General features: G+C 44.1%; 1 protein-coding gene across 1 annotated transcript in view; it reads right to left on the bottom strand.

The window, feature by feature from the left end:
* Nucleotides 1-27,027, bottom strand: part of TG (thyroglobulin) — a 273,793-nt gene that overhangs the window by 151,362 nt on the left and 95,404 nt on the right. Inside the window, exons 28-35 of the mRNA XM_033202283.1 lie at nucleotides 25,030-25,095; nucleotides 23,037-23,117; nucleotides 19,447-19,584; nucleotides 18,174-18,350; nucleotides 16,581-16,692; nucleotides 14,246-14,325; nucleotides 13,352-13,495; nucleotides 2,669-2,731 (exon numbers count right to left, since the gene is read on the bottom strand). Coding sequence (XP_033058174.1) covers nucleotides 2,669-2,731; nucleotides 13,352-13,495; nucleotides 14,246-14,325; nucleotides 16,581-16,692; nucleotides 18,174-18,350; nucleotides 19,447-19,584; nucleotides 23,037-23,117; nucleotides 25,030-25,095 — 861 coding nt within the window. The remainder of the gene's footprint in view (nucleotides 1-2,668; nucleotides 2,732-13,351; nucleotides 13,496-14,245; nucleotides 14,326-16,580; nucleotides 16,693-18,173; nucleotides 18,351-19,446; nucleotides 19,585-23,036; nucleotides 23,118-25,029; nucleotides 25,096-27,027) is intronic.

Here is a 27,027-nt window from a genome sequence, read left to right as displayed (position 1 = left end):
TATGAAGTTCAAATGCTTAGCACAGTGCTGAAGACAAAATGAATTTTCATCAAACATTCAACAGTTTTGAAAAAATACTATAGTATTGTTTTGAATTAAATACTGCCCTTTATCCTCTCTCCCGCCACAATCCCCTACAAAATGAAGTAAAGGAAAATAAGCATCTAAACCCACAAAGATAACAAAAAAAGAACAAGGAAAAAAGGAAACGCAAGGAGCAGACAGCAGATGAGGGACTTCAAACACCGTTAAGTGAAGAATGGGAGATGGAGGCATGTTAACTGACTCGCCAGAGAGGCACAAGCAGTGCCCCAGTGCCCACAGAAGGAAGCACCTACAAGACCTGCAGCTCTCCGGGGCTTTGGTGAGCAGGAAGCAGGTGCTGCAGAGGGCAGGGGTACAAGAGGGATTGTGTGTGACAGGAGGATACCTGAAAATCTTGACAATTGTAACATGGCTCTGTGGTGAACCATATTTACATGGCCATAATAATGATTTACTCTTGTTTCAACCCCAAATCTTGATATTAATATATTTTGTGGATAAAGGAGGAAAATTGTAAAAGAGGTGATAAAAGAGACAGAGAGCTAAGTCTCCATCAAGGCAAGAAGTTAACAGTCACTTCCGAAGATGACAAATCAAGGAACAGTGGGATTCCATGGGTAACTGGTTCCAGGACCCCTCCCACCCATGGCTACCAAAATTCACAGGTGCTCAAGTCTCTTAAACAGAATGGTGTGGCATCTGCGTATAACTCACACACATCCTCTGTATACTTTAATCATCTCTAGATTACTTAAACTATCTAATGCAATGCCTACACACAGCTTTGTCTGTATGGATTCAATGTAGTACTTGACGCACAGCAAATTCAAGTTTTGCTTTATGGAATTCTTTGGAATTTTATTTTCTGATTATTTTTGACCTATGTGTCACTGAATACATGGCTATGGAACCCACATATAGAGGGCCAACTGTAACTTAGAAACACAGAGGACAGGATGGGAAAAAAAGTTAAAAAAGTAGTTAAAGGAGTTGAAAGTTGGGGCTACTAGGAGTGGGAGTGGCAGATGAGTAGAGATGACAGAGGAAATTCATTAGGTTTTTTTTGTTTGTTTGTTTGTTTTGAGACAGAGGCTCTGTTGCTCAGGCTGGAGTACAGTGTGATCTTGGCTCACTGCAACCTCTGCCTCCCGGGTTCAAGCGATTCTTCTGCCTCAGCCTCCCGAGTAGCTGGGACTACAGGCGCATGCCACCACGCCTGGATTATGTTTGTATTTTTAGCAGAGACAGGGTTTCACCATATTAGTCAGGCTGGTCTCGAACTCCTGACCTCATGATCCACCCACCTCAGCCTCCCAAAGTGCTGAGATTACAGGTGTGAGCCACTGCGCCCAGCCTGTTTTGCTTTTTAAACCATAAATCTTTGGGGACTTTTTGATTATTTCATCTGTGTTTGTACATTAACTTGATAAAATTCAAAATCAATTTTCACCAAAATCTGGCTAGGACATGTATTATCTGTTTGGTCTTGGGCAACTTAATCTGTCTCTAAGCCCTACTCCACCTTCTGTGACATGGCAATAACAACACCAACCTCGCAGCATTTCAGGAAGCTAACATCTGTCATGAATGCAAAGTACTAAGCATACACAGTTTCTATAGAAGGCTCAAAACTTTATATATAATGTGTTCTCCAAAGTTAGCTATTTTAACTGACTGAGGGAAACTAATAACATATATGAGTAAAAGACATTTTTATACTTTTAGCAACAGCCCTGGTTTTAAATAATTTCCTCCTACATGAGCTATATTCTGTCTCTCCAGCCAGGGCCATCATGGCCATAATGACAGATGTCTAGGGTCCCTTAGACATCATGTCACAGGACAGGAATTAACTTGGCCTGTTGCTTGGCCTGTTGGCTGAGCAGTGTCTGGAGCCCAGGCTGAGCCTCTCATTTCCTGACAAAGGGAAGCAGAAAAGGGGACGGTGCAGTAAGGCCCGTGCTGTAGTGACCCTTCCACCTCACCCCCATCTAGAACATCCAGATGTCCCCACTGCACCCCACCTCTCTGCACTTCCTGCTGCTTCATGCTAAATACAGCATGTTGTAAGGAGGGTCAGTGGGATGTGCAGGAGCAAGGGCAGCCTGGGTCCAGGCTATGCTACCGGGTTCCTGGGAACCTGGGCTCCTGGACTCAGGGCCAGCGTTTCATTGTTAGATGTCACCGTGCTGCCCAGTGTGGCCAATAACTGTAAGCTCCAACTCTTTTGCACTAATAAGGAGCTGACTTCTTTCCCTTTTTGGCCATAAATAACATCATTCTTGACATTGCCTCCGGGTTGAATGTGTCTAGTCATTACTCAATAGGGCAAAATAATCCTTAAAATGAAAACTGGGAGAACCCAACTTAAGTCTTACTCTGCTTTATCAGCCACATTATTTTCACAAATCATTTCATTTCCATGAGTCAGTTTTCTTATCTGCAAAGCAGGCATGTTGCTGGCACTCACCCTCCTTATACATGTGTCTAATTCATAGGAGCTGGAATTAATAAGAGTGATGTGCAAGCTATCAACTACTGTACAAAAGCAAGAGGGAAGAGGAGAAGGAAGATGAATGAGGCAGTGCTCTCATTCGAGAGATCAAAAAGACAATGAACTTACCTTTCTCTGTGAGGGAAGGCAGAACAACCGAAGGGCAAAAACTGGGAGCATTATTTTGAGCAACTGAAAAGGAAAAAGCAGATGTTTAGTTCTTTTCTACCCTCTCGGTATCATCGAGTTCAGAAGGCATTAATAGAAGTACAAGATGGTGATCATGAAATTGGACTTGGAAGACAGACAGCTTGTCCCAACCTGTATCAGTCAGGGTGGGCTGGATGATGCTGAGCTAACAAATAATCTCAACATATAAGTGGCTTAGAAAGTTCAGGATCCCTCTCCTTGCACTACCTGCCTACTGCAGAGAGGCTGGGGGCTTCACTCTATGTTATCCTCTCTCAAGCACCAGGCTGAAAAAGGCAGCTTCTTGCCCCAAGTTTCAATAATTGCCATGCAGGGCAAAGTGAATGCAGCATATTTATTTCAGTCTTGCTCTTAGAGCTTTTGCCTAGAAATGACACACATCACTTCTTTCCTCATGACATTGACCAAAGCTAGGAATGAGATCAAGGGTGAGGAAGTGCAGTCCTACCCTGTTCCAGAGAGCAGAGAGCAGAGACGTGTGGGAAACAACACAAGGCCAGCCACTATCACTTACTGACTCTGTGAACTGGGCGAGGCTCTTATCCTTTCTGGGCCTCAGTTTTCACATCTGTACAATGAGGATTGTACTACCTACCTGGAGAATTATGACAAAATTACAGGAGATAACGGAATTTATTACTTTTGGTGCTGTGCCAGGCATAAGATATCAGCTCTGCAAAAGCCAGCTGCTAATAGCAAGCAGCACAGCGTGGTGGCAGCCTGGACTTTGAAGGCAGACAGACTGGATATGGACCTCAACAGATCACTTGGAAGCAGCGTAGAGTGACAAGTCTTCTAACTTCCTCTATTTTCAGTTTCAGCATTGATAAAATGAAGATGTTGTAAAAATTGAATGAAGAACCATTCATACCCAGTCTGTGACACATAAATGCAAATTATCTTATTTCCCCTTTGCTTCCTTTACTGAACAAATCTAAATCTTCATCACTCTTTTATCTCCAATGACCCAAACTGGAACCATACATGGGATCTCCTTGCTCATGGGGAGCTACGGCAATGTAGCATGGCCAGGAGTCAAAAGTAAGGACTCCCGGGTCAGCGGTCCCAGACAAGATTGGTTTGCTGCTTTTCTGCTGTGTAACCTCGAGCAAATTACTCAAACTCTCTGTCCTCAGTTTCCTTGTCTATAAAATGGGCATAATAACAGTGCCTCTCTTAGGGTTGCAAGGCTTAGATGACCTGATACTGGTGCAGCTTTGATCATTTAGCAAACATTCAATATATCCTATGATTCACTCTTAATACTGCCCTTTAACAGTAATACACTCTTGCCTTGCCTTTTGTCCCTGTGTGCCTCCATGAAAAGCCATGGGTCAGAGTCATGCTCTACTCTGGTCCCAAAGTCCTTGCATGGGTCCCCTCACATCCACCTCCTTCTCTGCTTTCTTCACTTTGGTCAGGTATGCCAAGTCCCAGCCTCTCTGGGTTCTAGAGCCTTCAGCCCTATTGTGTCTTTTTCTGCTTGGCATCATCTGTCTGGAAGCACCTGCTACTATCATTCTAAGGCACCAGATCTCAAACTTTGGCAGACCTCCAGATTACCTGGAGGGCATGATAACATACACCTTGCTGGTTCCCACCCCAGAGTGTCTGATTTGGCAGGTCTGGGATGGGATCTGAGGTTTACATTTCTAGCAAGTTTCCCAGCGCTGCGGTTGCTGCTGATCCACACGGAGCTAAGGCTTCTGTCCTCTCATGTTCTGGGAGCTCCTCATATAATTCACAATTGCTTATAAGTACCCCCACGTTCCACTACACCCAACTGGCCAGCTCGATACTTGTCACCCTGTTTTCACCTGTTTAAAATGTTTGTTCTTCCTAGAAGAGACTCAGAACCATGTTCCTGAGAGTGCAATCTTCAGAGAATACTTTGAGTATCTATGTTGAGGGCATTCAAATGTCCACACCCTTGGATCCAGCAATTCTGCTCCTAGAAATTTACTTTGAAGTTCAAAGCAAGCTCTGTTTGCAAAGGAAACATTTCCCAATACTGATTGAACACTGGCAATTACATAAATGTTGAACACTATGAGAATGGTGGTGTGAGCTACAGCACATTCACTGGGGGGATTACCATGCATCTCATGTCAGCAGAGCATTTACCACACAGTTCTGCTGCTGTTGCTTTCCTTTCCTTTCACACCCACCATCAGTGAGAAAAAGTAACAGGCATTATCAGCCTTTGCGTGGGACCTTCTTTATTGCACAGGATTGAGATAAGCCCCGAGAATCCTCAGCTCCCCTGCCCCTAGGGCACTGAAAACCTCAACACCCTCAGTCCCTGGGAGGGCTAAAAATTCCCCAGGGGACGTTCCTACTATGAACCTTACTGTGTAACCTTGGGGAAGTTTCTCAGCTAATTTATACCCATTTAAACATATGAATGCTAGCCTTCCTGGGATTCACGCAGTGGTGTGCAGAAGCCAACTCACAAAGGCTCCCAGCAGCCATTGTGCATGCTCCTTCCCACCTCTGCTTTCAGCAGCAGCAAGTTGGCAGCCTGAAATCAGCCATCATGGGAGGATCCACACTATGGGAAATGGCAACCACTTGTGTTACTGTCATATAATAAGAAATACACATTTGGTCTTCATCCCAGTTCCTGGCACAGAGCTCCTAATACCCTCGTAGTTTACTGAATGATGGAAGTGATAGAAGCATCTTTTATTAGAATATTTTATCTGTACTTCTGACTAACTAGCTATAAATTGGAGGTCTCCATGACCTCCTCCTTGGGGTCAATAATTTGCTAGAATGGCTCCCAGCACACAGGGAAACACTTACTAATTAAGCTTAATTATAAAGGATACAACTCAGAAACAGCCAAAAGGAAGGAGTGCATAGGACAAGGGGGCTGGGGAAGGAGCCTTGAAGTCAAGAGCTTTTGAGTCCGTTGGGATCTCTAGAGTGACAAAAGTATCTTTTTGCCTGCTGATAGGATGACTGGTGGCTGGAGGCCCCTAGATAGCTTAAGAAGGAGGACTAGTTGCCACAAAGACCAAGGCAAGAGTAGAGGATTGGAACTCTCAGTCCCACTCCCCTACCTCCAGGAAGAAGAGAATGGCTGGAGATTGAGTTCATTGACCAATGGCCAACGACCTACTCAATTCTCATACATGATGGAACCTTCTTAAGTCCCCTCAGCAAACCAGGCTTGGAGAGCTTCTGAGCTGATGAACACACAGAGGTGCTGGGAGGGTGGGGCACCTAAAAAAGGGTGTGGAGGCTCCTCCCTCGGCCCCCTTGTCCTATGCAGTCCCTCCTTTTGGCTGCTTCTGAGTTGTATCCTTTATAATAAAATTTTAATAGTTAGTGGTTTCCCTGAGTCCTGGGAGCCATTCTAGCAAATTATTGACCCCAAGGAGAAGGTCATGTCAACCCCCAATTTATATGGTCAGAAGTGCAGGAGGCTCAGGGCTTGTGATTGGTATCTGAAGTTGGGGACAGTCTTCTGGGACTGAGACAACCTATAGCGTCTGACTTTAAATCCAGGTAGTTAGCGTCTGAATTGAATTGAATCACTGGTCCAGAGGGTTGAAGAATTGGTTGGTGATGGGGCAAAATACCCTACAGATGTAGAATCGGAAATGCTATGAGTAAAAAATAGCTCTTACTCCCACTTCATCAGTTGTAACATATTTGCCAGCACAGCACTGCATGCAGTAACAGTAGCCCCTACCTCATCAGATTGTTAGGGAATTAAAGGAGATACTGCATGCCAAATGCTAGCCTAGTGCCAGAAGCAGACTTTATGCTTAGTAAAAGGTTAAGAAGCTGTTCATAGGATGTGAATGATGTAAAGAATAGATTCTACAGTAAATTGTTACCTACATATGGAAGTTTCTATGTGGGTTGCAGAGACACATAATTAGAAGAGCTTGTCGTTTCCTTTCCAGATTCTTACATCTAGAATTGCAACAGGGTCCAGAAACATTCGCTTAGCAGAAGACAGGAACTGTGAGGCTTCAACTCTCTTTTCTAGAAGTCACATTTGACTTTGTAAATAGATCTTGCCCCACTTGCAGACAATGCACAGCTGCAGATAAGATGGGCAGCCCTAGTTCTCTTCAAAGAACAAAAGTCCCAATGCCCCAGAGGCCTACCCCTTCCAGGAAGCCCTGGGCTCTGGGGTACTGCTAACCACAGAGCAGCCCCTTATTCCACGCACCACCCCCACCTCACCTCAGCACTTATACCCTTGTCCTCTGGAGGCTTAGAACAGTTCCTCTCCAGCTCTACTGCCAGGAAGGGGCTGCAAACAGTCTCATTTGCATTCACAATTGCTTAGCCTGAGACTCTGCAATTCTGTGCTAAGATGCGTGGAACTTTCTGCTCACTTCTGAACTCTGCTCATAGCAGAATCAGAAGGCCCATGGCTGCAGGTTCTTTGGACCCTCCTTTTGGTGCTCTGCTGCACTAGGTCTGTGCTTTTCTCTTTCTGAATGCTGGGAGACTCTGCTCCGTCCTTTGATCTGTGACCGCAGCCCTGTAAGAAGGTTATGTTGCAGTTGTCCGTGTGTGGAGATCTCTGTCTCTGAGGCTGTGAGGTCTGTAAGGGCAGGGGCATGCTACCTCCTCTCTACCTACTGCATATGGCTAGTGAGTGGCCACTGCTCCTTCACCCCACTTCCCTTTCTCTATATCCAGCTTTCAACTGGAGTCACTTTTGTATAATCCCTTGCAGAACAGAATTTCCTGTTCCTCTCTCATGCTCTAAAGAAGCACCCCCAACCCCTTACCTCTCCCCTGGTATCCCACTACAGTAATACAAGCCACATCACGGTGTAATTCTCTGATTGGAGAGAATGAGTATCTCCTGAGGATGGGGTGGAGAATAGCACCCTCCTCAGGGGGGTGTGAGTTGATACAAGGAATGCCTTTAGAGTAGTGTCTGTGACACGGTTTGGAGGTGTGTCCCCTCTAAATCTCATTTGAAATGTGACCTCCAGTGTTGGAGGTGATCCTGGTGGGAGGTGTGTAGGTCACGGGGATGGATCCATCATGAATGGCTTGGTGCTGTCCTCGCAGTAATGAGTGAATTCTCGCTCTATGAGTTCACACAAGAAGCAGTGTTTAAAAGAGCCTGGCACCTCCTCTCTCTTGTTCCCTCTCTCTTTCTCTCACTCTCATCATATGACAGGTCTTCTCCCCCTGCACCTTCTGCCATAAGTAAAAGCTTCCTAAGGCCTCTCCAGAAGCTGGGCAGATGCTGATGCCAAGTTTTGCACAGCCTGCAGAACCATGAGCCAAGTAAACCTCTTTTCTTTATAAGTTACCCAGTCTTGGATACTCCTTTATAGCAATGCAAAATGGATGAACACGGTCTGACATACAGTAAGTGATTAAGAAAGATCTGTTTTCCTTAACATCTGTCTCCTTAGCCAGACTATCAACCCTTTGTGGAAAGGGACTTCTAACCGCTGTGCTTCCAAGATGTTTGCAAAGCATATAGTAGGAACTCAATAAATCTCAGTTCCTAATTGATCCTAGTGGCAGTTCCTCAGAAACAGGGGACCAAGTGTGATATGGTTTGGCTCTGTGTCCCCACCCAAATCTCATCTTGTAGATCCCATAATTCCCACATGTTGTGGGAGGGATTGGTGAGAGATGATTCAATCATGGGAGTGGGCCTTTGCCGTGTTGTTCTCGTGACAGTGACTGGGTGTCTCAAGATCTGATGGTTTTAAAAATGGGAGTTTCCCTGCACAATTTCTCTCTTTGCCTGCTGTCATTCATGTAAGATGTGACTTGCTTCTGCTTGCCTTCCAGCACGATTGTGAGGCTTCCTCAGCCATGTGGAACCGTAAGTTCAGTTAAATCTTTCTTTTGTAAATTACCCAGTCTCAGGCATGCCTTTATCAGCAGCATGAAAATAGACTAATACACAGTGTTAATGGGCTCATAGTCATCACTCAGTATAGATGTCACCACACTAAAGGACCAAACCATGGACTTGAAGCAAGGCCAAAATCTATTATTGAAAATATTCATCAAATCCTTGGTAAAAATGCTTGTCTCACGTGCCAGTGCTGACAGAGAGGTGAAGGAGAGGATCCTATTCACCCTGCAAGGCTCAGGCCCAGGGATTCCTGTCTCTAGGCAGACTTTCCGAGTCCCATAGAGGCTACTTCCTACTATTATGTATGTAATTACCTAATGCAAAGCTAAGAGTGGGGGAAAAATTAATAACAACGTCAGCTTCAGTGCTGGGATTTTACATCAGTATACCGGTGTGGTTTTGTTAACTAGAGAACATGGAATTCAAGACCATACTAATGTTCAGAACTCAGCAAATAAGTATGTTTTGGCTCAAACTATATCATACATCAAAAGATGGTTTCTTACCGGTCAACATGGCCTAGCTGTGAGAATATTCTAATTTATTAAACCAGTCTCCTTAAGTAAGGTTCCCTTTCTCCACCTAGGTCTTAAGAGGAAATAATCCATAAAGTCTTAAGACTTATCCCACCACCCACTTCTGTTTGATGAAGACAGCGTAAGGGAAAAAGAACCTTGTCCTGCTCTGCTGGAGAGTCAAATCACACCATGTCAACACAACTTTGTGACAGCCAGTCCTCCTCCTTCTGTACTGAAATGAGAACCATGGAGCCACTTACACCAAAACACCCATAGGCCATGTGCATCCCATGGTGTTTTCTGCTCAGGGGCCATGGATGGAAGAATGAGAGTCTAATGACATTGTAGCACTTGTCACTTCTCTCCCCAGGCACCCAGACACTGAAAGCAGGCAGTGCACACTGTGAAAGACCATCTGCGAGGGCTGAGGAGATTGCAGGAGCTGGACCTTAGGCCCAAAGGAGGGCCCATAGGAACCTTCCAGCTACAGGCTTCCACATTTCCTCTATGGTTTCATTGTTTGTCCCCTCCAAAACTCATGTTGAAATTAAATTGCCATTGCAACAGTAATAAGAGGTGAAACCTTTATGAGGCTGACCCCTCATGGGTGGGACTAACGACATTACAAAATGGCAAGTTTGGTCCCCTTTCTTTTCTTTGCTCTTCTGCCTTTCCCCATGGAATGACGTAGCAACAAGGCCTTTGACAGATGCTGGCTCCTTGATATTTGACTCTCCAGTCTCCAGAACTGAGAGCCAATAAATTTCTGTTTATTATAAATTACCTAGTCTGTGGTATTCTGTTATAGCAGCACAAAATGGACTAAGACACCTCCCAAGCACAATTTCTTTCTCCTATGTTCCCATGACACTTTAGTAGTAAGTGTTCTAGTATTTCATCTCTTCTGCTATATTGAATCATATTTCCTCCTACTTCCTCACTAGACTGTGTCTAAGGAAAACGAATATATCTTATTAATCTCACTTTCCACAGTGCCCAGCACAGTATATAGCTGAAAACAGACACTCAGTAAAGTCGAAAAATTTATGGTAAGAGAGCCCCAGCACAAGAATGTTTTATTTATTTATAATTTGTAACTCCTTCTTAGACTATGAGTGACTGCAAAACAGAAATCATGGCTTTTTCACGTTCAATCACACAACGTAGTGATTTAGAGTCAGAAAGACTTGTGTCCAAATTCTAACTCTGATTTACTTTCTGGTGACCATGAGTAAGTGACAACCTCTCTGAGCCTCTATTTCCTTATGATACATGGGTGTGAGAATTAAGTGAGATAGTACATGCAAAGTGTTTGGAATCCAGCCAGGCACACAGTACGAGCCCAATACATAGAGGTTATATTGGTAATGCCAGAGGACCCCCAGGTATGATTGATGCTCAGTCAGTGTTGGTTGAATAAGAACCCCTCTGTGAATTTTTAATTCCCTGCTCTAAGTTTCTGGTCAAAACTCCTGAGTCGAGTCCCCAGACTGACCCCACAGAATATATGCTGGAAAAAGTTAATGATCTGTGCAGTCAGATGAAAAGAAAAAGAACAGATGGAATAAGTTGGGACAATGAGTACCTTGGTTCCTTCCCCTGCCAACTCCTGTCAAGATGTTGTAACACTCTGGTCTGATTCTCATTACTTCTGAACAAATGAATTACTTCTTAAGCTTCTTTTTACCCGATTCTTCCATGAGTAATATGAAGATGGAAAATGACATTTTTAAGACTTTGGTAAGGTAAGGAGCTGAGAGGACAGATGGAGTAAGGGGGAAGTGAGAGGTGAGAGCTCAGTTCTGAAGTTCCCCAAATACCCAGTGCTGGCATTGGGTCTCCTTTGGGGCCAAAGACCTGGGCAGGTATTTTCTCCCTTCCTCTATGAGTTAAAGCAGGGAAATTGTTATATATGGAACGTTATTCCTTTAATAGAAACCCACTGAGGATATTTCATTATACAATCCTGATGTTTCTCCTAAAATAATTTCAGATGTTAAAATAAAATAAAAAGCCAATAGAGTAAATTCAGATCAAATCACAGGATGCTGAAGGTGGACACCAGCACAAAGATTCCACTCAAACTGGTAATAATTAACCCCAGAAACATCCTCCATGAAGTTGAGGCACACACAAAGAATGGGTAGGCTCATGAGCAAGGGCCGAGGGCCAGATCCTGCCTGGGAGCTGCATCTGGACCTTTCAGGTTGGATATGGCTATGGAACAAGGCACCAAACCACCACCTGGTTCGATTTGTTACTTTATTAGTATTTATTATTTTCAATGTATTAGTCAATTTCCTGTTAATCAATTGAGTTGGGGGAAAGCCAGTCAGGAAAGGTATCTAGACATTTTCCTGTCTAGTCATTTATGGGATGTGAAAGACTTGGCAGGAGGCAACATCGTAAAGGAAAGGAGAATAAGTTTGGGGCCATCAAGTCTGGGCCTGAAGCCTGCCTCTGTTTCCTACCACCAGTGTGGTTTGGGTCAAGCAATTCAACTTTCTATGCTGCACTCTTCTCACCTTAAAATGGAAGAAAAAATACCTACTCTGCAGGAGTACTATGAGTATTAAATGGTACAACCCATGTAAATCCATCATGGTCTGAAACAGCAGGCACACAAAGAATGTAATTTCTTCTCTCTTTGCCTACTTTGGGCAAAGGGTTATATTGGATGATATAAAGAATGTGGCTGGGTGCAGTGGCTCATGCCTGTAATCCCAGCACTTTGGGAGGCTGAGGCAGGTGGATCACCTGAGGTCAGGAGTTCGAGACCATCCTGGCCAACATGGTGAAACCCCATCTCTACTGAAAATACAAAAATTAGCTGGGCATGGTGGTGGGCATCTCTAATCCCAGCTACTCGGAAAGCTGAGGCAGGAGAATCGCTTGAACCCAGGAGGTGGAGGTTGCAGGGAGCCGAGATCACGCCATTGCACCCTGGGCAACAAGAGCAAAATACCACAGCAAAAAAAAAAAGAACGTGGAGGTCAAAGGTAGGGATCTCGAAGACCCCTTCCACATCAGATGGTCCATGACTCTATTTTCCAGGGCAAGCTAAATAAGAGCCAGAATTCACCATATATTTACTCTGAAACTAACAAGGAAGCCACTAGTGGGAGAAGTTGGAAATACTAAGCCTCAGCTCAGCCTCTCTCTAATTTGACTACTCCTAACTGAACACAGGGTGTTCCATCTTTTTGGGTCTGGGGCATCTTTGTGAATTTGCCTCTGGGACGCAGGGTGAAGATGTCTAGTTTCCATGTGGCTGCCGAATATTCCCCAAATCTATCCATACCATAAACACCTGTGATGTAAGCGGTGACAGAATCACAGTGAGTCTCATTCACTATTTTCACCAATGGAAAACCTGAAGAAGTGGTGTGACTGTCCTAAAGACAAACACATAGTAAGTAGATGGCAGAGTTTGAATAATGCTAATGTCTCCTTATCCGAGTCCAGGAACTTTTATGTCACACTGTAAATGCCATTCATTCATTCCTTCATCAATTTCAAATTGAGCTCCTAAAATGTGCCCAGATATAATCAGAATCATACCTTAAGGACTCATGTTGGGTCAATGCTGCCTTGGCCTTGAAGTCCTAACTCTATATGCATTGTCAAATACACGTTGGTTGTCCCCGTTTTCCTCCATGGGACTACCATGTGCTACACTGTCTTGATTGTCAAGGTAAGAAAACCAAGTGAACATGCTAGAGTCTACACCTATTGATTTTCCCTGTCCAGCAACAATGCCTTCACTATTGTTTGAGGAACATCCCCTATCCTAGTGCATACAGTCTTGTTGGGACTGTCAAGCTGCCCCACTCTCCCTCTGGCAGTGTATTGACTAAGCCCAGGTGGGACCAAACTCTCCCCCTCGAATTTAAAGGTTGAATATAACTACTAAACTCTATGAAGCAGATTAATGATGATCATGGCACACTGAAGAAGTTGTCCATTTGTTTCTGCTACATATGTCCATGGAAATGGTCCATTTCCATCTTTACTGAGACCTACTTGCTCATCCTTCCTTTGAGTCAATGAGCAGACTTCCAATAAGTTTCTTGTATGCTTAAGTTAAACAGAATCCATTTCTGTTGCTTGAACCCAAGGAATCTTGACTAATCTACTTACCAACCCAAGAACATTGTCTTAATGCATGACTGGGAAATAGTTAACTAAAGATGCCCATATAGCTGTCAAGAGAAAGCTACTTACTGGGCTTCTGGTACCATCCAAAGGGATAGGTGTGGACTTCAATGTCAGGAGAGCCACAGTCCAAAATGTGCCAGGCTCCTCCATTCTCCTCACTGCACATCTGAAGTCCCAAGCTGTTTAGAGTGAGACATGTCACCTCTCCTCCTGGGGTGAAAAAAAGAAAAAAAAAAACACAATCAGGAAACTGAATACAATGGAAGAGTCTAATAAATGAGAAAAATTCTGCAAGTTCATTGTTCAGCAGACATTTGGGATATACCACTATATTTCAGATACTATCTCAGCCACTGCTGAAAAACCTGCTATCTGAACTCAAGGAGCCTCTGATCTAAGAGCAAAGGGATAGAGGTGGCTAATACTTATCAAGTACTATCACGTGCTCAGGGCTATGCTAGGTCTCTGTTGGTATTGCTTCACTTGGTCTTCATATAACCTTATGAGGAAGGTAGTTTTGGTAGCCCTATATACAGATGAGGAGGAAATAGAGGCTCAGGGAGATTAAGTGACTTTTCCAGAATCACACACTAGTAAGGGAATGGACCAAGCATTAAATACATATCACACAAATGGATCCAAAGTTCACCAAGCTGCTTGACCCAAGTGTTGAAAGATGAACAAAAGATAGCTAAGCCAAGAGTGGAAGGAAGGAAGTTTGGCCAGAGAGAACTGCACATGTAAAGTGATGATTGCTGGACTAAGAGCCATGTCTCAGCTACCACATTTACTAGCCAGTTGCCCTCTCCAAGCCCCCACTTCCTTATCTGTGAACAAGGATTGCTTCTCCATACTCACAGAGAGGAGACGCTGAGGGTTTGATAAGAGCATAGATGTGAATGTGTTTTCTAAACTGCAGAGTGCTGTGAGCAGGGGAGAGGGAGCTGTTACTATTATTACCTTTTAACTGGGAAACATTTAGAAATCCAAAGCCAGTGCAGCATGGGTCCACATCACACCGTCGTTCACATTCAAAGAACCTGGCATAGGAAGAGAAAGAGCAGGCCTGAAGGTTTTCATTGGTGGCCCAGGACCTACTGGGTGGGCTGATTGTAGTCATTCTTGCTTTTGGGGACCAGCTTTTTTTCACCCCCTACTTAAACTGGGGATGCTTTGGTCAATGTGCATCAGTGGACTCTTAGCTTTGAGGTTCTTTATGAAAACAAGATTCTACTCCTCTCTGGAGTAATACTGTCCTGCTATTAATTGTTTATTCACCCATTCATTCATCATGCATATATTCTGTGTCTATTATGTCCCAGGCTCCAACCAAGCTAACCCAGGATCCAGAATGTACTCCTTCAGTCCTTTCAGGCAAGCAGGAAGTCTTAGCTTTGGACACTGGGAAAATAAAGAAATAACAGGGAAGGCATTTCTAGAAAGAGGAGAGTTCATGGACTTAGAGTCAGGGTGACCCAGTCAGGGGCCTGTTTAAGCAGCAGGAGCTGAGCCTGTGCTCCCCTTCACTTCCCCTCTTACTGTACAATGTGGATAATTACACTCTACCAATGCATTTCTGTTTACTGGGTCAGCCCATCCAGTCAGGCTCTCTCAAAACTGACCTTCTTATCCACTCAATGTAGCTACTAAGCCCCACCCTCAGCTTCTAGGGCTATTCATGGCAGGGGGGACTTAATGGCTCCAAACCAATATTCCTGGGCTCAATTTCAAGCTTCCCCTGCCCTGACCACTCTGCTCCAGTCTGACCACTCATTCTTGACTCCTGAGAGCTTTCTCAAACCCCTAGTCCCTTCTTGGTGGGGGGGATCCTGCCTAGTTATTGCCATTCTCCTTCCCTGAACCCAAGTCTCATCCCAGTGATGATGCTTTTATCTGCTGGGCAGCATCTCCAACATTGGCAGCATCTGTACCCTGATGCCTGCAAGTCACCTCTCTGCTTTTCCATCTCCTAGTTCTATGCCAACATGCCCACTTACCATTTCCTTTTCCCATCTTGGAAGCTCATTTCTAAGATCCAGTCTGGACTATGCATTATCCCAGCCAACTACATTTCCCTGAGTCTAGACCCACAATCTACTCCCCTAGTTCCCATCCCAGTTCCACGGTCGGGCTGATCCCTGGTTCCAACCCTCCTTTTCATCCACCCCTCCCATCAGCACAGTGGTGTCCAGCTGAATCTCGAGACAGATCAGCCTGCCTCATCTTTTTACCCCATTTTCAAAAGTAGATCTTAAGCACCAGCAACATGGTTCAGTGCCATAACTCATAACTCAAGAGCACTTCACAGATCAATGGTTCATGAATGAATGACCCTTGAATTTTTAAGTATAAAAGAATCACTAGGGGAAGCTTCCTTAAAGGTCAGATTCTTGAATTCCATCCCAATAAATGCTAATTCAGCAGGTTTGAAATAGGACCCAAGGATGCAGTTTATAAATAGGACCCAAGAGTGCAGATCTGTGGATATCACCGTTAGAATTCACGTTCATCTCTCCGGGTGATTCTAAGGGGTAAGATCCACAGACAATACTAGGAGAGACATCATCTTCAATTAAAACAACTAAATAATGACTAAGCAAAAAATTCAACCATAAAATAAATTTAAAAAATAAATAAAAAATAAAAATTATTTATATGCCTATGATTCTATTAAAATTTCTACTTGCTCTGCAGATTCTGAGTACTGCGATGGGATGTTTTGAGAATCAAGTTTATTACCATACTTGATAATTTACATTAAATAATGAGATGTAGCTCAGTGGCTCTTTCATCATCCAGCTAGTAGTTCAAGGCTAAATGTTGTGTTTACCATCAGTAACTTACCTTAGCTAATGTTTTCAGATATGGTTACCTCCTTATTACCTTTTACCCCCTTAGCTTTGGGTTTTATAGTTTTTGTTTGTTTATTTATTTTTCTTTGTTTGTTTGTTTTTTGACAAAAGTCTTGCTCTCTCGCTAGGCTGGAGTGCAGTGGAGTGATCTCAGCTCACTGCAACCTCCACCTGCTGAGTTCAAGCGATTCTCCTGCCTCAGCCTCCCGAGTAGCTGGGACTAGTAGCATGTGCCGCCACCATACCCAGCTAATTTTTGTAAGTTTAGTAGAGACGGGGCTTCACCGTGTTGGCCAGGAGGTCTCCATCTCTTGACCTCGTGATCCGCCTGGCTCGGCCCCCAAAGCGCTGGATATGCTTCTGTTTTTAGCTGTGACTGTGTCACCTTCTTCAAGGAAGTATTATTAATAATAAATATTAGGGGTGAGACACAAGTAGCTTACCCATTAGAAATAGATTTTTCAGACATGGGCACTTTATTTCTAATGGATATCCCCATCAGTTTTTGGAACGGCAAGCGAGTATAAAAGTTCTTCACTCTATCTTCCAGTATAACTACATAGAGGAAGAAAGAAAATTCATTACTTAGAGATTTGCTATAGTAATGAAAATATGAGGACAAATGAGTAAAACACAGACTGAAAGTTTCTAATTAAAGATGACATATTAAATTCATATTAACTCTCACTTCCTATCCCAAATCTCACTAAAATGATGGTAAGTCCACAAGGACAAAGATTTTTTTTTTTTAAGTGGGGACACAGCAACAAAATGTTGGAAACTAGAAAGCATATGGAGCAATAAAAATAGGCCTAATAGACCAAGAAAACTACTCAACTTTTCTGTGGGAAGAACCAAGAAGCAATGCCATCTGCCCTCTGGAATCCCACAAGGTTTAAGTATGGTAGCCCTGGGGGTGAAGGTGGCCCAAACAGAAGTACTGGCTGGAATCTCTTTAAGAAGCTATTTGGTCTCTAGATGCTCTCCTCTGCTCTCCACAGTTGACAAAAGCCCCCTCCCCACCATGGAAGAAGACAGAAGGTTCATTTTCTCAAGAGGACAGAAGAGAGGATCTCTTGGGCACATCAGGTACAATCCATGGCATGAGCACTTCACTGAAAGTAGGAGATTCTTTCAAGTCAGTCTGCATAATGAATATTGAGGTGTCCCCCCCGACATTTTCCAAATTTATTTGGTGCCCAAATCACCAGCAGCCAGGCTCATGCCCCAAGGCCAGGTGTTGAGAAACTCCTCTGAAGGAGGAACCTAAAAATACTGGCGTGAGGAATTCCCCAAAGGGCAACCCAACAGGATTATCCCTCAGAGAAACCTAGAGTCGACAAGTTCCCACCACACATTTGGGGCTGCCCAGTCAGCTTGTGGACCCTTTTGACACTGGAGTGGAAAAATAAGGGTCACTGGACTTCTGATAAAGGCCTCCACCGATGAAGATAGAACAGTAAATGAAAGGTGACAACATCTGGAGAAAACAGACTGTGTGGGGTTAAAAAATCTCCAAAAATATGGCATCATTAGTGGACTGGGAGAGAAAATCACCTTCTATCTTGTTAAAGTCACTGCTGCTGACTTTCTGTGTAATATACAGCCAAATGGAATTCTGATGCAGGTATTAAAGGTGGCTCTCTTAGGAGAGGATTATTTTCTATTGTCAATTTGATGCAGTTCTAAATGGTTTCACATCTCTACAAGGAACATGAATAACTTTACTTTTAAAAGAAGAAATTAGTTTTAAGTGTGAATAAACATTTTGGATTTTATTTTTTTTAAGCCTACTTCTGCACTGAAATATTGCCCCAAATAATCCTGTTTCATATTTTTTGTATAAACTGAGACAATTATGCAGTAGTTTATTGATTCTAACCTGAAAGTTTGGATCTGTGTTCCCATCGTCTTGAAACCAATAAAAGTATAAAGAAAATGTTTTTTAAATAAGAAACTAATCTGGATATTTCTAAAACCATAGAGCCAGCAGAACATTGGAAATACAGTTTATGCAGATCCCTCCAAGTGCTCACCTTTCTTCTGGAACAGGGCCTTTGGCCTCTGGGGCAGGATCAATCTGCAGCCCTGGGCATTGGACTCCAAGATGTCATCACACATCTGTGCCTCTGGGTAGAGGGTACAGGTGAAGTACAAGGATGCACTCTCTGTTATTTCTGCAAACTGACAGAAGGAGTGCTCCTGCACACAACCTACAGGCAAGACAGTAGTGTGATTTTAGTTCTTGCATGGTCTACAGAGGAGAATAATCTCTACAGGATTATCTGGGGTAGGGGGAATGGCTGGTGGAGATGCCTCCTAGTTAGGGAAGAGGCCTGAGACTGTCATGATCATCCAGTCTGAAAGGCCCATGCAAAAGCCCTGGGGTTCTGATAGCTGAGGAGGGAGATATGTGCTCCTGAATAAAGGGAGAGTCAAAGGCATAAGGGGAAAACCTCAAACTCAGCAATACAAGAGGCAAAAGAGTGATATTCCATTGGATCCACCCATGGCCATCTCAGAGGGAGTCAAGATCTGCAGACCAGAGGCCATGGGACTGTAAAAACTGTGAACTTTGTGAATGGTCTCCTTGTACCTGTGCCCAAGTCAGCCTATGCCCCTGGTATATATGAGCTCCCCAAAGGCTAGGAACATGGTTGATTTGATTCATTTTGGGTGTTCTCTTTCATCTCCAAAATCAAACACAAAGCTTTGAACATAACACATACTTAATAACTTTCAAATGGATGGATGGATAGATGGATGGATGGATGGATAGATGGATGGATGGATGAATGGATGGGATGGATGGATGGATGGATGGATGGATGGATGGATGGATGGATAGATGGATGGATGGATGGACGGATGGATGGATGGATGGATGGATGGATGGATGGGATGGATGGATGGATGGATAGATGGATGGATGGATGAATGGATGGGATGGGATGGATGGATGGATGGATGGACGGATGGATGGATGGAATGGATGGACAGATGGACGGATGGACAGACGGCTGGACGGATGGATGGATGGATGGATGGGATGGATGGATGGGATGGATGGAGAAACAGGTGGATGAAGATAGGCTCTGGGAACAGAGTAGAGATTACATTGTAACCTTCTAGAAAATAGGGGTTATGTGTTATCTTTCTTTTATATCATCCATGGTACTAAGAGTGCAGTGATCCCTGAGTTATGATATAATATTTGACCTTATATGTTTCTCAGGAGTTGCCAAACTAGGTCTGTGATGCTTGACTACAGTGTCTGGAAGAAGAAGGATGAGGTCTAAGTATACTTACGAGAAAGGCACCACAGGTTTGCCTGCTGGGCTGAAAACAGGTGCTTGAAAAGCCAGTGCTTCTGGCTGGGCAGTGATCGATTTCCATTGACAATGACCTGGTCAAGGTCCACAGGAGAGAAAAGATCTGTTGTCAAACCTGAAAAAGAAGCAGAGGGTCCATTTCCTGCACCTTTATCTCTAGTGAATATGAGAAAAACACAAGAAAGAAACACACACACACACACACAGAGAGAGAGAGAGAGAGAGAGAGAGAGAGAGAGTCAGAGATAGAGACAGAGATATTTTTATGCTGTGTGAAACCAGAGCAAGATTGAAGTCAGTAGAGCTGAGAGTCTGCTCAGACAGGAATAGTTCAGAAGGCCCCAGGAAGTCCTAAAAGTTATGGGATGGCAAAATCTTAGAATCTGGGTTTGGATAAAGTCTTGGAAGTTATCTAGTCCACCTTTTCACCAAATGCGGAAGTTTTTCCCTGGAGACCTCTGGCAAATGCCTGTATAGCTCCACATGACAACACTGTGCTGACCACAGCAGCCTACTCCATCATTAGGAAGTTGTATAGTCAAGTCCTCTTTTTGTAACTTTGAGCCACTAATCCTCTTTTCTGTCTTCTGAAGTCACATGGAAGTCCAGCCTCTCTCCCAAATGGTAGTCTTCATCTATAAAGTCAGCTTTCAGCTCCACTTAACCCAAACTTGAAAGTTTTAGCTCAATCATTCCCTGAATCTTTCTTCAGGTATTCATATGCCATGATCCCAGCTCTTCCTTGGGTTCCCACTGCCTATGGAACATAAATCCAGGTTCTTTTCTTAATCTGGGCTCTACCTGCATTTTGAGCCTCACCTCAGATTGTCTTGATTTGCACTCCAGCAGCACAACAGCCCTGCTAACTCTCTAGCTCATCACCACGCTGTGTGCAGTCCCCGTGCAATTGCTCATGCTCTTCCCTCTGTTGACTCAAGCTCCATTACACCCTCCTCTCCCACCCAGCTAGTGCAGCTTGTACTTCGAGGATCAGCTTTGATCCCTCCTGCTCTGATGTCCTGTGGTTCTCTATAAGGAGATTCTACAGGGCCAAGAGTCCCAACACCCAGGCTCAGTGGGGACAGCTCTGTATCCTTGGAGGGCTCTGTCTTCAGGGGGACGTACAATGGTGGCATGAGGCAGATCAGGGAGATGAGCTAGGGAATGTTTGAAATGTCCATTCATTCAGGGCTCTGTATAAGGGGCACTATATCCCCTATACACCTCCACTTTGCTGTGGACTTGGGCACTGCACTTTCCTTGTTAGTGCTTATCAGCAGCCACTTTCCACACTCCATAAAGCAGGCTCAAGGAGACTGAGCATCTTCACTAGAAAGAACCACTGGACAGGATAAAGGTTTTATGAGTACTTGGCAAGATCAGAAGTCTGGTGCTGGCAGAGACCCCAGAGACCATGTTTCCACCCCAGCCTGCATCTCATCTGATTGTATGATGATCAGTTTCCATGCCTGTTTCCTCTCTGAACCATGCCTGGCACAAGAGGGCAAAGACCTCAGAGACCATATTGCCTCCCCAGCCCTTATCTCACATAATTGTATAATGGCCAGTCCCCATGTGGGTCTCCCCATTGAACCATGCCTGGCACAAAGTAGGAGCTCAGGGAGATCACAGATTGCCCCTGAGGACAGCAGTGTAAGGGAAAAGAAATGAGGCGGCAGGACTGAAGGCACACCTGCTCTTGGACCCTTAGCACAGGTGTTCCCCTTACCTGGAACACCTTTCCTCAGGTGTACCTGGGAGCATCTGGCAGATCTTTCTGGCCTCCTCTGAGAAACCCTTCCTGACCCCTGCAGGCTGCTAGCATTCCTTCTCCTGCATTCTCACTGCACCTAACACCTGTCCACATTGCACTCCTTGATACGTTGTCATGCAGTGATTGGCACATGGAACTCTCACTAGTGAATGTCCAAGGCCACAGCCACGTGTGCTCAAAAATGTCTGCTGGATGAAAGAATGAATACTGTAGCTGCTTCATCTTATACCTGGTTTACATGCCATATTAGATAAAGTCATTTCCTACTTCTCTTAAAACTATGTGGTCTCCTTAAAAGCAAGGAGACCAATCACTCTCATTGGCTTCCTGGGTTTGTCTCAAATATCAGACTGATGGGAGTAACCTGGTACACAAAGGGGAAGATTCCTCACTGTCCTCTGAATCAGAGAGGCCGTTCTCATGGACCCTGAGAAGCACCCTCCAAGTAAACGAGCACATGGAGACGCCACTGGGCTTGGACTCAATGCAATTTATTCTCCAGGACTTTATCTCCTTGAGCCGGGTAATGCAATCAACCAAGAAAGGGAAAACTGAGTTGAGCCTTGTCTATTCACCCTGACTCCTCGCAACGTCTCCAGTGGGGGCCAAGCTCCCCTTCTAGGGGAGAGGGAAGAAAGCAGGGGTGGGGGGAGCATCCTGTGTGAATCATGTGAGAGTTTTGCAGATGCTGCCCTAAAGTAGTGTGTGATGATGCATTTGACAGAACCTTCCCAAGTGCCACTAACTCATGCACATTTACATTATCATGAGCTGTGGGGCTGCCCCTCAAAGGCACAGCCAAGGTTGAGGATCACAAACACAATGCCTAATCAAGCAAGGGAGGGCAGGGTGCTGGGCACTTTTTAGGCATGTGTTAAGTACCAGGCACTGTGCCAAGTGTTTTCTATCTAATGGGATAAGAGGTAGACAAAATTATTTTACACATGAATCCGAGGCTGTTAGCAGGGAAGCAAATTACCCATGGCCATGCACTAAGGCATGTAGTCAGTGGCAGAATTGTGGTTCAAGCTCTAGTATTGCTCTGTAATGTGATGTTTTTTCCCTTGTACCATGCTGCCTTCCCGTGCCTGCAGTCTGATCTGGCTCTCCCTCTTCTTCTTCCCTTCCCTTTCGTTCTTCCCTTCTGTTCCTACTCCTATTCCTACAGTGTGTCCATGCATGCAAATGCACACACACACACACCCCAACCACAGGTGGACGTCTTGCCTCCTGGTCCTTGTTGAGCCCATATTGAACAGCTGATCTCCCTCTCTCTCTGAGTTTTAGTGCCACCTCAGTAATAATAATCACAGACTCTGGAGGTAGAGAAGTCCCAGACAGTACATATGTACTGTTCCTATTCATGTTTGGAATCATAGCTTTCACTGTATGCATGACATACAAAAGATTCTAATAGACATATCATTCATTAAACAATTTCAGAATATTTACACTTTTTTTATACTCTTCAAGGTTGACATAAGTGAAGCCCATTGGCCACAGTCAGGTGAACCTTGCTCTGTTTCTTTTTTTAGGTTTTGTTATTATGGTTGTCTTCATTTCCAGTAACACTGATGAATTTGCAGTGGTTTTGCCTTACTTTCTGTACCAATTGCCCATCTGAGGAGCTTCCCATATTTATAAGCTGGATAACTGGGTTAGAAGACTAAAGGAGACTCCATAGATACAGAATAGTGATGTCAATACGTCCTTTCATTGATTAAACTCTTGGTGCACCCATTTAGTCTCTGCATTCAGACACCCAAGTATGTAAGAAGGTTTTGTGTTGGTACCTGTCTCTGTTGGAGATGCTGTCCTTGGCACTGTGTCTTTTCTACATCCCATAGACTCGGGCCGAGACCCCATGTCAGAATCTAGGAGGAAAAAAAAAGAGTTGTTGCAATATTGGGGAGAAGGGGTAGTATTCCACTGGTCAACAAAATGGTAGTAGCAATGTGAGAAAAATTAGGGCCTAAAGCCAGGTGCCTTAGATAAGATCTGCAACAGATGCCCTGACATAGGTCTGCACTCTTTATACGGAACATCATCCAACTTCTCAATGATAGAACAGTCATTATCTATGATATTGAAACTACTAACATATGCAAAGCCCTTTCAAGTTAACAAAATATGCTCATAAATATTGCTATTTATAACATCCTACGTAGGTAGAGAACAAGATTTCCATCTTACTCTTGAGAAAACTGAGACTTAGAGAGGCAAAATAATTTATCCCAGACCACTCAAGTGTCCAGTAAATGAATTAGAAATTTAAAAAATGTAACTAAATGTTCAAGTCAGGAACAGGTCTTCCATGAAAGCAAGTGAGGCTGTGGTGGCACAGGTATTAGGCAGGGCTTAAGGCACTTCCCTGTAGTGTAGCAAATGTCCTGGAGAAATGTAAGTCCCTGATTTTTCATCAGCTAACACTTTATCAGAAATTTCTGATAACTAGGAAGTGCTGGACTTGGGACCTCCTACCAGTGTCTGGTCCCGATCCCAGGATCTCCCAGGCCTCCCATGGGCATTTCACCTACCCTCTCCAAGTCTCATTTTCCTTGCCTGGAAAATGAATAAAATATCACCCCCTCTTCAGATTATACCTTATAGGTATAATTAAATGAGAAAAGAAGTACATAATCTCATTTTATCTCTTTAAAATGAAAATGATGGTAAACACCTTCCTTTTCATTTTCTCCTCCCCCTCCTCTTCTCCTCTTCCTCCTCCTCCTCTTCTGCCTTCCATGTTCTCTTCATCACCACCACCCCCACCAACATCACTCAGCAGGTATTATATGCGCAGCACTGTTTTGTGCATTGATGCACCATTGCTCAGGCAATTCTGAGGCCAGTGACATCTGTATCGCATGTTACCTATGGGGAATCTGGGCATGAGGGGCTGGTCCATGGGCTCCCAGGCACACGAGTGGGGATTGATAGGACCAGGATCCACATCCTGTCATTCCAACTCTGTGCCTTTCTGCTCCTTCGGTTTATCAGCATATAGAAGCAAATCACCAATCCTCTCTCGGGACACTGAAGATCAGCGAGGACAGATTAGGGGAACAGGAAAGAGGTAATATGGGGTCAGGGGCCTTTTTTCATGCCTCTCACCCAGAACATATGGCCATGACCTGTGATGGGCCACTGCTCTATCTGCTCCCTCCTGAGGCCAGAACCGTTCAAGAGTCAGGACTGTGCTTCTCATCTCTCTCCTAAATGCCTTTCATTTTCCCTGGGTCTGAGTAGGCACTTGGTCAACATTCAGAAAACTCGAAGGAGGACAAAGAAGCAGAAGGGAAGTGCCAAGCGGGCATGTTGTCAGACTCTCCATTTTTCCCCTACTCTGTCCCACAGTACCCTTACCTCTGAGCAGGAGTTCAGGGCACTACCTGCCTGGGGTCCTGTCCCCAGTCCCTGGGCCTCAGGGTGAAAGGCACATGGGGCTGAGTCCCCTTAGATAAATGCCTCCTGGCTTTGCAATGGCCCTGAACTCCCCTCCTAGGAACAAGAGTGTCTTGTGGTCAGCAAACTTTATCTCACGGGAACCTAGTGCTTCCTCCCTCCATTCCTTCTTGGGTTTCCACAGTATTCATTTTTCTTTTAGATTTTGGTATCTTATCTGATGAATTGGAGCCCTTCTATTACACAGAAAGTATGCATTTGGAAACTGACTCTCTACCTATTCCTCTACGGAAATAGAGTGCCCTGTGAATGGGAGGTGGTGCCAGACAATCTCATGTAATCAGCGTCCTGCTAACCCCCCTCTTCCACCATGGAGCTCACCTTTCCAGAGATAAACCTGCTGAAAATTGGTAAAGGTGTCTTGAGTTCCTTCTAGGGGTGTCATACCTGCAAAGGAAGATGTTTATTTTTATGAGGTTGAGTGTGCTGTCACTGGGTACCCACCATTACCACAATAGCCCCATCTCCCTTGACACAGGCTCTTCCTAGGCCTGAAAAATGTGTTTCTGATGCAAGGTGTAACCCAGAAGCTTCTTGCAACTCTATTCCAGCTCCCTGGTACAAAACCAGAGCTGGTAAGACATTGGGCGTCATACTCAGGGCACCAAAGGGACTACTTCCGTGAGGGGTTGTGAACCTATGACTCGGGAGTCACTTAAGGAACTGGAGATTGGCTTGAAGAAAGCAAAGCTCCTGGGACACTCAAGGGCTGTGTGAGTTTCCCACATCACTTAACTCCTCAGAGACCCTTGCCTCATTGGTAAATGTGGACAGCGATTTATCCTCTGCAGTCCTCAACATTTGACAGGCAGCCACTTGTTGGCAGCTGCCACGACTCAATTGATTACTAATATTATCTGATTTTCCTTTCTAGCAAACTGTTCTCCCCTGGATGCCATTCTGAATAAGACCAGACTTGCCACACCATTTCCTGATGGTCAGTGCTGCCTCTTGTGCCCCTGCTCAGTCTTCAGTTCCTTTCAAATTCCCTGTGACGTGGAAGGTGAAGGAAATAGCCCATATAGCAGAGTCTGGAGGCAAATAAGCCCCATGCTACAGGAGAGGGCTGGCTGACAGCCTGAGACATCGAGATATGATTAAATGTTGTTTTTAATTATTATTAGGAGCTAGTTTTTATATACCTTTTTTAAAAATTTTATTTTATTTTACTTTAAGTTCCAGGATACATGTGCAAACCTTTGTGCAGGTTTGTTACGTATGTATACATGTGCCATGGTGATATGCTGCGCCTATCAACCTGTCATTTAGGTTTTAAGCCCTGCGTGCATTAGGTATTTGTCCTAATGAAGAGCTAGTTATTTATAAACGGTTATTACCATTTACCCAACACTAGCAGGGGTGTCCAAGGGAGAGAATACAGTCATGGGTTCTTAGTTTCTGTCTCTGGTTGGGCCAGTAAAGCCCCTTCCTCATCACTCTTTTCCACTTATCACTAAAGACAGAAACTAAAAACCATGGTGTCAGACTACTAAAAGCCTAAAACAAAACAAAACAACAACAACAACAACAACAACAGGTGGATTAGATAAGCTTGCATGAAAACCTTCCATATATTACCTAATTTAAAACTCACAGGCATGCTATAAAGTAAGGTCCCCAATTTCCAGATAAAGGAATCAAAGTCAAGAAAGGTTAATGCAAGAATTTAAACTCCACGTATTTGGCTTCAAATCCCATACTCCTTCCTAACCACCACACTAAGGAGAGGATAATATACAGCCATGCATCTCTTACCAACCAGGATATGTTCTGAGAAATACAATTTTGTTGTTGTGTGATCATAAAGTGTACTTATATAAGACTAGATGCTCTATCTACTTTTATTTACATATATTTTTTCATACAAAAACACAAATGTCCCAGCATCATTACTGAAGATCAGTCATTTCCCCTACTTGATTTGAAATGCCAATATCAAGTGCTATGTATCAGGTTTCTATTATTATCCATTATAATCTTATGGATTCCTCTTATAATCTTATTCTCCATTATAATCTTATGGGACCACCATTACATATGTGGTCCTTCATTGGTCAAAGTGTCTTTCTGAGGTGCATGGCTGTACTTCAGAATTCTGTCCATCTGACATGGCAAAAATGTTAAAGGTGTTGTGTTTAAAGAGATGTGAACTGAACTCTCTGGAAAACTCGGCTATCAAAGTGACAAGCCTCCCCCCCGCCCCCCAGGGCTGACCATGTTCTAGGATATAGAGGTCAGCCAAAAATACTGAGTTGCACTTTCATTTGATTTTACTCCTGAAATGAGAATGAACAATGGTGCTAGAACTTCTCAGACTGT

This window comes from Trachypithecus francoisi, unplaced genomic scaffold (genome assembly GCF_009764315.1).
Source record: "Trachypithecus francoisi isolate TF-2019V2 unplaced genomic scaffold, Tfra_2.0 Lachesis_group7, whole genome shotgun sequence".
Classification (NCBI taxonomy): domain Eukaryota; kingdom Metazoa; phylum Chordata; class Mammalia; order Primates; family Cercopithecidae; genus Trachypithecus; species Trachypithecus francoisi.
Note: the sequence above shows the minus strand (reverse complement) of the source record. Positions and strands in the feature narration are given on the sequence as shown.